At 31.4% G+C, this 13,105-nt stretch overlaps 1 protein-coding gene across 1 annotated transcript; it reads left to right on the top strand.

Moving 5' to 3' along the window:
• The first annotated feature begins 2,726 nt into the window (after positions 1–2,726).
• On the top strand, positions 2,727–5,254 carry LOC125201877 (ribonuclease H2 subunit A). The gene is made up of 8 exons (XM_048100166.1): positions 2,727–2,859; positions 2,949–3,020; positions 3,713–3,836; positions 3,919–4,006; positions 4,313–4,450; positions 4,543–4,627; positions 4,718–4,838; positions 4,926–5,254. The coding sequence occupies exons 1-8, from the start codon at positions 2,766–2,768 to the stop codon at positions 5,098–5,100; spliced, it is 897 nt and encodes a 298-aa protein (XP_047956123.1). The 5' UTR covers positions 2,727–2,765; the 3' UTR covers positions 5,101–5,254.
• Positions 5,255–13,105: the final 7,851 nt, after the last annotated feature.

Here is a 13,105-nt window from a genome sequence, read left to right as displayed (position 1 = left end):
GATTGGTCTTTTGTTAGCTATGAATTGCTATCTATTTTTGTATGATGGGTTGAACTTGTGTTATTTAGAATAACGGTATTCTTAGTGAACTCTGCTCTCCAAATTCTGACTTTGAATATTTTTTTTATCATGAGTACATTTCATATTTACAAGTTACACAAATAATACAACAATGTGAAAATGTGCATTACATATGTAGTGTTATTTTTAAAATTCAAGATTCATTATTGCTTTTAGTGACAATGAATGGTGGAAAATTTCATAAGTTTTTGGATCATGTAATGATAACAAATGAATGTGGGGGCTATGCATATCCACTTGTGTTGATTAAAGCTGCAATTTAGTGTGAGAATCAATCATTAGTGTGTGATTGTGTATATCCTTAAAGCTGCGTTGTTTCTTTATTACTCCTCATTGTTTTTTTTAATCACGGGTGTACTGAATCTGTCTTTTGGCAGAATCCGACTAATCCTGCTCAACCGAACTTGCGAATTAAGGCCGAAAGTCTCCCAGCAGGTGGTAGGGTTTGAACTCATGACCTCAAGGTCACCCATCGTTTTTTTTAATAGATGCGTTTCCTTTTAGCACGGAATTTAAGAATAGTGTGTTAAGTAGTTAATGAATAAAATAAGAGAGAATAAAGTAAAAGAGATGAAAGAATAAAGTAAGAGAGATGATTACTTTTTGCCAAAAATAAAAATGACCCAACTAACTTGAAACTTTACAAAATAGTAAATTGACTCTATTAAAATGGAACGAGGGGAGTACTATAGTTTAATCCGTCTCGGATCCAGTATTTTTTATAAGGTACCACTGAGTATTATATAAATTAGATGTATCAAGTTCGATAATTGCTGACAGAATTGAGATAGCGAATTAAATCTATGAGCTATGAATTTTATTTTCTTCATTTTTTTTTCTGTTTTTGCCATTTTTTGAATTAGATACATTTGTTCTAATTCATATTGAATTTCATTTCCTTGATTACTAGTATCAATATACTTTTCAACTGGATATTACTCTCAAATGTTAATTCTAGCCCAAAATATGGTTGGATCTTTACAAATATGGCCCAAATAAAATGTGATTGGTCTTTACAAATATATGAATTTAAATGAAGCCCAAACCTTAGGGCCCAATGAATTATTTTATATTGTGCCAAAAGTAAAGAACATAGTCCATGGTTACTATTTTAAGGCCTCGTTTGGTAGCTATGTCATGTTTCGACTAGATATATATAATTTGTGATAGTTATCATAGTTTTAATTAGTTTATTTATCTTAATTGGGTGTTTAATAGCTTAAGATAATTATGAATTATTCTATTTAAATGTTTGGTACAATAAGTTACGACTAAGGATAAAATTATGATAGTCAAAATTAACCTCACTAATTTAAGTTAATAATTAAAGTACCCTTGATGAATAATTACTCTCTCTCTCTGCTCAATATAAGCAAATTCCCAAATATAATAAAATCATATCTCTTCTACAACTCTCTCTCTCTCTCTCTACTGTTAATTGCTACGTATCTCTCTTCTACAAATTCCTAATATACTCCCTCTCTCTCTACAGTCACAATCTTCCTCAACTCTCTCTACTATACTTCTCCAAATTTCCAATATAATAAAATCACCATCTTCCTCGATCTCTCTACTCTCTCTACTATACTTCTCCAATTTCCAAATATCCCAAAATCACCATCTTCCTGAATCTCCTCTTCACGACCGCGATTCTCCATGGCGCCAACACCGCCGCCTTCCCTCTCCCTTCTCCCTCGTCTCCCTCTCTCTGAATCGCTCTCTCTCTCTCTCTCCCAATATCCCTCTTTTTCCGGCGATCTGCGTCGCTGCTGGAACACATCGCCGTAACACCTCGGTTCGCGCTGCCTACCATCTCTCTCAGAACCCATCGCCTCTGGCCATCGTCTCCGTCACAGTGCGGTCCCGTTGCTTCGCCGCACGCGTCGGAAGTCCGTCTCTCTCTATTTTGGCATCGATCTACTTCTCCCCCAATTCCAAAGTTTAGATTTTTACTCCAGCTCAGATAAATCTTGAAGAATAATTGCAAAAAATTTAACCTTTTGATTCAGAAATAGAGTCGCCGGAAAAGATACACGAACGGAATCGTCGAATTTCGTTGTCAGATTGGAAGATTGAGTGAATGAAAGAAGGGAAACAATAGAGATTTTGAGAAGAGGAAAAATATGGAGGCAGGTTTATATTTTTTTAATGTTTGAAAATTGATGGGTAAAAATGTATTTTACTAAAATTAACTAGGCATCCTGATATGTAACACGGCAAAATTGTGGTTTACATATATGGGTGAAACATGTGGGCTTTGTGTTGGCCGAATACAAGACACGGGCTATTTAGATAGGTAACATAACTATCAAACGCACAAATAAACCCAAATTACTCCCTTATCTAGTCGTAACATAAGTATACTTAGTAAATATTTGTCCGATAATATTAATAATAATAAACAAAAGTGCATTTATCTCTTTAAAAATGTAAAATAAAAGAGTGATGCTATTTAGTGAAGATGTGGTTTGCCATTGTTTTAGTACAAATAAAAGGATTAACATTTTAGTAATTGATTAAAAAATAAAAATTTTATGACTATTAAAAAATCAATGATTCATTTATTTTTTGTATTAAAATTTATTAATTTACACGCAAAATAAAATCAATAATTCATTTATCCTGTCCAAATAAGAGCGCGAAAAACCCCTCTTTGTAGCAAGGAAAAAGGGGGAAGTAAAACGATGGGATCGGAGCCGCCGCCGTCGCAACCGCCGGAATGGGCGTCAGAGCCCTGCATAATGGGAATTGATGAAGCTGGCCGTGGCCCTGTGTTAGGTACGCGCAATTTCTCGCTTCATTCACCGATTTCTCATTTCATTTGTTGATATCTGATTTCAATTGAAATCCGTTTCTCTGTTTTCTAGGTCCAATGGTGTATGGATGCTTGTATTGTGCGCTCTCTTATCAGAAAACACTCTCCACCTTAAGTTTTGCAGGTTTTGCCCCCCAATTTCCCCCCATTATTTCTAACTTCTTAAGCATTTTTTTTATTTCAATTTTTATGAATTTTCCTCTACTGAACTTGAGATTTTAAGTTTCTTAGTTAAAATGTTTGTTATTTAGGTCAATTTTGTAAGTTCATGAGTTAAGGAGGTTGAAAGATTGTATCTATTTGCTGCTAATGCTGGGAGTAGTTAGATTTTGATTGGTATAGGGTTTGATTTAGTTTATCTCTATGCGTGTGAATATCAGAACTCTCTGCTGTTGATATTGACATCATAGCATTTTGATTAAAGTGAGTTTTTATTTTGTGACTTGGAATAAAATTAATCGAAACATTAGTTCGCAAGCGCAAGCTTAGTTGGTAAGCCACACGGCTAGTGAGCGTGATACGTGGTTTGAAATGATCTCGATTTTACTCTTAAAGTTATCATTTCAGCATTTGTTGAAGTAATAGGTTTATGTTAGGGTGTTCTTGTATTAGTGATTTGTTTTGGGCCGGCATCTTATATTATCAACAAAAAAGAAGAAATGAAGAAGCCTAGTAGTAGCGTCTCCATACTTTGTTGTTTCTCAAAATTTACAAATATCTATGGTAGCAAACCTTTGGGTGGCTGTTGTTGTGTTTTCTCTTCTAAAATTGCGAAATGTTTCTCTCGATCTGAGTTTTGCGTTCTTCTGTATGCAGACTCGAAAACTTTAAAAGTAGAGAAGAGGGAAGAGTTATTTGAGAGTTTGAAGGCTGATGAATCAATTGGATGGGCTGTTGATGTCATAGACCCAAGAGAGTTGTCAGACAAAATGTTACGAAAGTAATTATCAAAACTATGTTGTTTTCTCAACAAGATTTTGTTTGAAAGCCTCTAACATTGTTTTGGATCTAATTCTCTGCAGGAATAAGATAAATCTTAACGAAATTTCACATGAATCTGCAATGGGACTCATCAGGAAGACATTGAACCTTGGTGTTCTGTTAACTGAGGTACAAGTCTTTGAAATTTATTATTGGTTCAAAACAAGATAAATTTGGTATAGTTTTCTGGAAAATCCCTTGAATCTCATCGTTTCTCAACTGTATTACACTCCTGGAATTCGTAAGAATGCTTCAAATGCTGCACTATATCAAATGCATATTAGTAACATATAGCTTACATATAATACTGAACTTTAGATTTCTATCTAAACTAGCCAAACTGGCTTTGAAATTGTAGACATAACCTGGCCTGAATCGAGAATCACGCAAGTGTTATGAAGTCAAAACTTATTCACAATATTCTTGACGATCCAGGTTTATTTGGATACTGTTGGAGATACAGAAAAGTACAGAGTAAAGCTTTCCGAAAGATTTCCCAATATCAAATTTGTGGTTTCTAAGAAAGCTGACAGCCTTTATCCTGTTGTGAGTGGTGCGAGTATTGTTGCAAAGGTAACTTTATTTCCCTTGAAGTCTTCCAGCATGAAGACGACCCTCTTTTTGTTGTGGGAACCTTCTAGCTACGCTAATGCTACACCTTTTAGGTGACGAGAGACAGAGCTTTGCGGGACTGGATGCCAGATGAAACTGCAGACCTCAGTAGGAATTTCGGGTCTGGTTACCCTGGAGGTAGGTTTTCATACATATTTTACACACTTCATTGCTTATTCATTCCTTTCGCTTCATTATCTCATGAACATATCATTTATCTTCATATAGACCCACAGACCAAGGCCTGGCTGGATGATCACAAGCACTCAGTCTTCGGGTTCCCATCATTAGTTCGCTTCAGTTGGGGAACCTGCACGTCATATTCCAAAGATTTTGTCGACGTGCTATGGTTAGTCTATGATACAACTAGGAAGCATTTGTCAATGAAAAACCATCTTTTTGATTCAAACTGATTCTGGTGATGTGGTCATGGTAGGGAGTCTGATGCTGCTGATGGGGACGAAAGCGGAAAGTCTAGCAAACGGCAGAAGAAACTAACGAGCGCTGGTTTCACAACGGTAAAGAAAAGAAGCGAAGACATTGAATCGAGTGGGAAAGGTCGTTGCAAATTTTTTCAAGCTCGCAAACTCGAGCTACTTAGCCAGTTTTAGAGGTATGTTTGTTATTTTTATTTGTGACCATTCACATTGAGATTGAGTAGCAATTACTCTTCTCCAGCAGATGCTGTAACATTTCTTTGTAACTCGGAATGAATTCATATTATTCACATGTTCTGTGTTGAAATGAATGATATAGTTCGGTTAATTGTCTAAAATATTGTCAGCTTTGACTCAAGTTTGGTTCTTATGTGAGTACAACAGTATTTAAATTGTTATGGCATAATTAAATTCTAAATTACCTACAATTAAATTCAGATTGAGTTTATTTATTTAAAGTGATAGAGAAAATGAACAAATAGCAGTAATCTTTAAGTAACTTGTAGATTTAATGATGTTAATAGTAGTAATAAAATTTGACATATTATAATCAAAGTGAATATATAAAATAAAAAATAATGCTAATCATCATTATGTAAAAGCCTAGTCTTGTTTAAATTAGGCATTTTTAAAAATAAATTTGAATTAATATGGTAGTTATAAATCTTTTGATTTTGAATATTTTTGGGTTATCGAATATTACAAAACCTTGCGATTATTAAGACCTCATAATTCATAAAGTCACAAATCGTAAAAAAAAGTCAAAAAATGGAAAAGGACCTCATACGTGATTATACCCTAAGTTCGGGATCTTAGGCAATAAATTCCTGGAAAATATGCTAAATTAAAGGCATAGTATATGAAATATGAATAATTTGAAAATAGACCTAAATTAGTTTATATTTATCATCTACTATAAAATTAAGTTAATTTGAATGACAAAAACTTAAACTCATAAAAATTAGACTACTTAAGAGATAGAGGATTTTTATTGTTACTAAACAAGTGTTTGATCTGATTATGAATTTCAAAATATGGGAAAGTTAATTAATGACTTAAAAAGAAATAAATAAAAATTATCCAAAGAAAAATGTAAATGAAAAAGGCCCTTCAACTCAAATTATGCTTGGATGGTGGGGCAGTAAAAATGATGGGCTTAATTACCAGAAATGGCAAAAGGAAAGAAAAATTAGGTAGTCATAAAAAAGCATGCAACAATTTGGGATATACAGCTATACCATGGTCATTGTTAGCAATCAGAATAAATTCAAACTAGGAATCTATCAAGCACCTAAGCTTACACACTTTAACCACCTATGAATGCAGATCTAAATTTACTAGTTATTTCTGTCGCGTTTCTTCTCTCTACTCGTGCTCAAGCCGATTAATCTCTGCGATTATTGGATAATCAGGTAACGCCGGTTGTTTCCCCTTTAATTTTCGGTTGTGGTCCCAGGGGCGGAGCCAGGAATTAAAATGAAGAGGGGCAAAAAATTATGTATAGCAAATAATTGAATAATTGAGAAGGGGCATTTAAGAAGAAATTTCAACAAACATGCAAATTTGAAGAAATATTAGTACATGTACAAATTTTAGAGGAGGGGCAAATGCCCCACCAAATTCGGAGCGGATCTGCTCCTTCAAATTATACAACATTACATACTACACTAATAAAAGAATGACACGTGGATATGTTTAAGTTAATAAAATAATGGACTAAAAATACTAATTATCATCATACATATAGTAATACACCAACATTTTTTTTACGGTCTGAGTTCCAAAGGCTTACATTCTTTTTGAAAAAGATTCGAGATCCATATTCTTGTCAAACTCTAACCATGGAAGCTTGAACATCACCCTTCAAATAATAGAAAACTTAACTTCCACAAGGAGAGAGAGATGGAGAAGATAAAGTGCAATTGACGTTATAAATTTGCAATTCTACCAGTCTGAATAGAAGCATTCCTCGTCGAATAGTTGAATAACTGAAAACTTGTAAATCTTCTTTAGTTGAACTTGAGAATAAGATTGCACACAATTGTTCGGCGCTAACTCTTTGAATTGAAGAAATAAAATCTCTAGGATATTTAATTTAGGTTTAAAGAATATACGCAGTAAGCTATTGGTGTATTACTATATGTATGATGATAATTAGTATTTTTAGTCCATTATTTTATAAACTTAAACATATCCACGTGTCATTCTTTTATTAGTGTAGTATGTAATGTTGTATAATTTGAAGGAGCAGCTCCGCTCCAATATTTACATTGTATTATTCTTAAAATACAATTAAGTCATGGGAAAATATTTAATTGTTATATGATCTAGTGCTCAATCTTTAATTTAAAATACGATTCACTTTTCCAATAGGAGAGAACAACATACGTAAACTTGATAAATACAAGTAACATTTTTCATGAATTTCACAAGTTGAAATTTAAACATACTTAAGATGAATAAATTGAGATCAAATTAATGGATTCAAACTTTTACATCTATTAAAATGTATACAAAGTTATTATAGAAAATAATATAGATACAATAGTTAGTTCGTTGTTCGTCAATCTTCTCTTCAATTATTCCTACACTGTTACAGTGCAATCAATAGGATACGAACGTTGATTGTCGATGAATCGAACTCTGCTTCTTTCATAAAACCAGTCACCAATGATCTGTAGAACCGGATGTAAATCCCACAACAAAAATCAAAAAATATCATAAATATTGACTAATTAAATTCATGATATAAATCAAAAAGCAAATTCACTAGTAAATTACCGATGCACAAAAAATGCAATTAAAATCATAAAACTTGCCTTATTTTGCCCGTTGAGTACATAAACTTGAAGACTAATATCGTGAATATAATACGAAATGATGAATAATCCTCTTGATGGATTATCATTTAGTCCCTCCAATGTCTTCAAAAATACATTCTGAAAATCTAAAATCAAATACAACGCCGGATTAATCAGAAAATTAAGTTTCGGAACTGATGATTATAATTGAAAAGTAAAATACTAAGAATTTCGATTACCCGTTATGAGATGTAGTTGGTCGGCTGTGCACGTCGTAAGAGTGGAGAAATCTGTCGTGCAATCAGCCCAGCCTTCGTTAGTCGGAGGATTTGGTACTACAAGTATAGATACCTGAAAATTTACACAATTAATAATAAGTAATTATTAGCTGTTTATTATATTTATGTAATTAATTGTGTTGTTGATTGATTTTGACAATAAATTAACTAATAAGTTGTGATAAAAAAATTAAATCCTAATGCATAACAAAAACCAAACTAATCTAGGTTGCAAGCTCTTGCAATCTAAAGGCTTAAAATTTGATAATTATACCTTGTATAATAGATAAAAAAAATTAAAGAGGGAAATTCCTATTATAATTCTACATTCATATATAAGGGAGCTTACTTGATATTTGTCGAAATTAGAATTTAACAGATATAGCGGCGTCTCGATATCATCAACTACATTCTCTGGGAAAAAACACTGAGAGTTTTTTAAAGAAAAAGTGAGAAAAAGTGAATTAGTTAGTAATGTTTTCATATATAAATATAGTAATAGTAAGAGAAAAGAAAGTTTATGTATAGATATCTTATAACCAGTTCTGGAGCAAGCCTCATTGTGCATGACTTTGGTAAATATTTGGCTAATTTCTGTGAAGAAAAGATGTTGATTCAAATTTCAATCATGTTATTATGGAAGAAAATTGGAAGCTGTCACATAATTAAAATTCTTACATGAAAATTTACTATTCGGCCAAAATAGTCTATGGCCTGGTCATAGGCTCCGGGGAGATCTTTCCTAAAGGTTCCACAAAAAGTCAAAACAAAGATAGTCATAATAAAAAATTTAACTATTTACGCTTTATAGAAAGTCTTTATTTAAACCTTACCCACGAATGAAAAAGCCAGAATCTGAAACGCATTTTACTCTACAAGCATCGGGCAGGTAAGAATGGAAACGATCGCAGTTAAGGATTGTGACCAACCCGCCGGCTGAGTTTCCAGTGAGTAAAGCCTATCACCAACGTACATTAGAAAATAATTAATTTGAATAATAATCAACAACACAATTAATTACATAAATATAATAAACAGCTAATAATTACTTATTATTAATTGTGTAAATTTTCAGGTATCTATACTTGTAGTACCAAATCCTCCGACTAACGAAGGCTGGGCCGATTGCACGGCAGATTTCTCCACTCTTACGACGTGCACAGCCGACCAACTACATCTCATAACGGGTAATCGAAATTCTTAGTATTTTAATTTTCAATTATAATCATCAGTTCCGAAACTTAATTTTCTGATTAATCTGGCGTTGTATTTGATTTTAGATTTTCAGAATGTATTTTTAAAGACATTGGAGGGACTAAATGATAATCCATCAAGAGGATTATTCATCATTTCGTGTTATATTCACGATATTAGTGTTCAAGTTTATGTACTCAACGGGCAAAATAAGGCAAGTTTTATGATTTTAATTGCATTTTTGTGCATCGGTTAATTTACTAGTGAATTTGCTATTTGATTTATATCATGAATTTAATTAGTCAATTATAAGAGATCACTTAAATCATCTCATAATACATCTCTTAATACAAAAAAATAGGCATGTGAATAATCTTTATAAAATAAAAAGATGACTTAAATTCCAACTTTCCTTATACATTTTCTGCTACACTAATATAAAAGGAATAAAATTGTGTGTGAGTTGATTAATCTCTAGGCCAAAGGTCTTCAGTTCTAGAAAAAAAAATTTCTATTCAAGGCATACTAAAGTAAGTTTTGATAATTGAAAGTATAATTAATTTATGTAATGATGATAGTTCTGTACTTCTGTTGTACATATTTTTCGTATAAAATTGCATACAATTTGTAGAATAATTATTTTATAGTATTAGTGTTTTGAACAATATTAGTTATTAAAGATTAATTGCATATAAATCTTTGATTTTGAATATTTTGGGTTATCAAATAGTATTACAAAACTTTGCCTTTATATTTTTTTTCGAGGGTGGTATCTATACAATATATAAAAGGTGAGTTTTGAAGGTATTTAGGGAAATATTCTTTTAAAATAAATATGGAGTATTATTTAAATAAAACTATACGATTACTTAGTAGTTAAATTAGTGGGTAATTATTTGAAGTTAGTGGGGAGTTAATGGGTGGTTATTATCCATAGTAATTTATTTATTTCTACCAATTAAGAAAACTTAGAAAACAAGTGTTTGATAGAAGCAGAGACGGACACAGGTGGGGTCGGGTGGGGTCTGCCGACCCCACCGCGGGTCCATGAATGCCACCGGAATATACGAGAATTTGTCGGCCGATCCCGCAACAGCCCGCCTCCGACCCCACGGCCAACGCCTCCACCGCTCCACGAAAGTTAAATGAAAAAGTGTTGAAAACTGGGATTTAGAGAAATAGAGAGAGAGAGAGAGAGAAGAGATATACAATTAAGTTATCGATAGTGATTAAAATTGAGAGGAGAGATCGATGAAATTTTTTGAGAAAAAGAGAGCAGAACCAAGATAACTCTGCATAGAAATGTGGTGATGAAGACGCATCATAGTTTGTGCAATATTATTGTGTGGTGAATTAAAATTTTGGTCTTCAAAATGAAATGTGACTTTATTAGCTTATTTAATTAGTACTCCACTTGGTAGATACTAAAAGAATTGTAATGCATTTTTTCAAAAATATTACTAGTATTTAAATATTATCTATATTTTTAAATAATTATTATTAAAATATAATACTCCATATTAAGTATTTAGTATATCCGACTTCACGAGTTATATATCCTGGGTCCGTCATTGGATAGAAGAAATGGAGATATTACAGGATCAGCCCATTTTGCAGCAATGGCCTCTGATATCTTCCTCTTCTGCTCCGTAGATTTAGGTGCTCTCTTGCTTCCCTTCGGTCTAGGCAAGCTTTTTCTTTTTTCGACACTCTGCTGCCGGCTCCGACCAACACCATATGTAGCAACATCCCGACATATGGTAGTGTATCACATCTTATGCTTTGGTCTACGGATGATCATTTTATTACATATTGTTGTTTATTATTTTATTGTAGTTTTAGATGAGGCGGACAACTTTAAATATGACAAACGAGTTATTTTACCTATGAGTTCTTTTGGAGAGTGATGAATTGTGAAGAATTGAAGAATTTAGTTTATAATGATGAGATTGATTTTAATTTTAAAGTTAATGTAGTGTATAAGAAATTTTAAAAATGATGAATAATTATCCATTGTGTTTAATTCTTTATTGTGATAGAATTTTATCTTCCTATTCCATGATTTAATGTTTATACATTATATTATGTGATTTGTTCCAAATTTATTATGCTTCAATGTTGATTTGTATAGATTTTTTATTCTCATATAACTAAAATTATTGCTCATATTTTTCATTGTTAATATTAATTCTAATTTTGTTTAATTAATTTAAAATTTTGTATTAAAAATATATATTTTGTGCGTACACAGGCGTGCTACTAGTAAACATTTAATGTAACAATTACATTATAAAATTTCATCCTTTTATATAATATAAATATATAAAAGAGAAGTTTTGTTAAAAAAAAATAAATCACAAATAGGATACCCAAGCCATTACACAAAGTCTAAAATATGGATTACTTTTGTCCTAAAAAATCAAGAGTGAACTACACTAATAGTCCCTGATCTTGTCGAAAAATGCACCAATGGTTCTTGAAATTTTTTTATATAATTTTTGATACGACAAGACTAAAATAACCCTAGGCACCACTAGTGTAAATATTTAAAGTTCAGGGCCATTTTGAAACTTTCTACTCTCCCTTTAATTTTTTCATTTTTTCTTCCATCACCATTTTCTTTTATAAACTCAATTACACTTTCATTTAAATAATATTTGATGCTTTATGATTTCAAAAATTTAAATAAGAAACTAAATGTTTTAAATTATGCTTTATTTATTTTTTAAAATTAAATATTATTTATTATACAGCTTAATATGTATGTTTGTGAAGAAAAATTAAATTTAATAGTATCATTTATTAATATAAATATTAAAGTGAATTATAGAAAATTCTTTGTGGAATTTATTTTTACTTAAAAGTTTTACTTAAATGTTTTAAATAGTAAACTATAGTAATTTTTTATTTATAAAATATTACTTAAATATTTAAATATTACTATACTTAAGTGAAATATAAATATTTATTTTAATAATTAAAAAATTTATTGATATTTAAAAATTAAAATTTAAAATTTTGTAAAATTAAATCTAATATCAAATAAAGAAACAAAGTGAAGGATGACAAAGGGAAAAAATGATAAATTTGAAATAATATCAAAGCTAGCATACCAAAATAATATTACATTTTAAAATGCTAGTGCTGCAAAAGTCCAATCGCCCAAAACTCTAAAATAATATCAGCTGCAAACATTTACTCCAAAAAGTTCTTAAAATAATTCAATTTCGAGATAAAACCCTTACCCAAGTGATCACCTGCGATATTTTTAAAGTCCAGGACTATGGGCGAGATAAACCCATACTCTAAAGACCATTTGTAGTTCACTCTAAATATTTTAATTATGTTAATGCTAATATAGTATAATAAAAAATATTTTTTAAGTATAATAATTAAAATTTAAGTGAATTATATCTAATGTAAATTAATGCGAACTCTTGCGAGTAACATTTTTTACTAAATATATTAAAGTGAACTATAGTAATTTTTTCATTATATACGTTATTCAAGAAAATATTTTCTGTTGTAAAAAATATAAAATGGACTAGTATCAAAAATGTAAATTTTTTCTGTCCGAAAAGGTGCTTTTATGTATGTTCAAAATAATTGCTTGATTGAAGAGGTACCAAAACTATAATTTCCAGATACCGAAAATGCCCTCCATGACATTTAGGAGATTTTTCTAACGCTGAGGGGTATAAAAGACCGACAGGTATAAAAAATATTTTTAGAAAATGAAACTAGAAGAAAAGAGTTTATATTTTTGGGAAATTGTGAGTATATTTAATCGGATCCATGACCCAAATCCTGCCCCATTTTTGAATCCGGGTCACGCAGTAACACGACCCAATTCCCGCCCCGAGTTTAAACCCGGATCCAACATTGCAAGGGGCTGTTTGGCTGTAA

Source organism: Salvia hispanica, chromosome 1 (genome assembly GCF_023119035.1).
Source record: "Salvia hispanica cultivar TCC Black 2014 chromosome 1, UniMelb_Shisp_WGS_1.0, whole genome shotgun sequence".
Lineage (NCBI taxonomy): Eukaryota > Viridiplantae > Streptophyta > Magnoliopsida > Lamiales > Lamiaceae > Salvia > Salvia hispanica.
Note: the sequence above shows the minus strand (reverse complement) of the source record. Positions and strands in the feature narration are given on the sequence as shown.

Coding starts and splice junctions, on each gene's coding strand:
- LOC125201877 (XM_048100166.1), top strand. CDS start 2,766: ATGGGATCGGAGCCGCCGCCGTCGCAACCGCCGGAATGGGCGTCAGAG. Junction 4,451..4,542: donor GTGCGAGTATTGTTGCAAAG/GTAACTTTATTT, acceptor TACACCTTTTAG/GTGACGAGAGACAGAGCTTT. Junction 4,839..4,925: donor GATTTTGTCGACGTGCTATG/GTTAGTCTATGA, acceptor TGGTCATGGTAG/GGAGTCTGATGCTGCTGATG.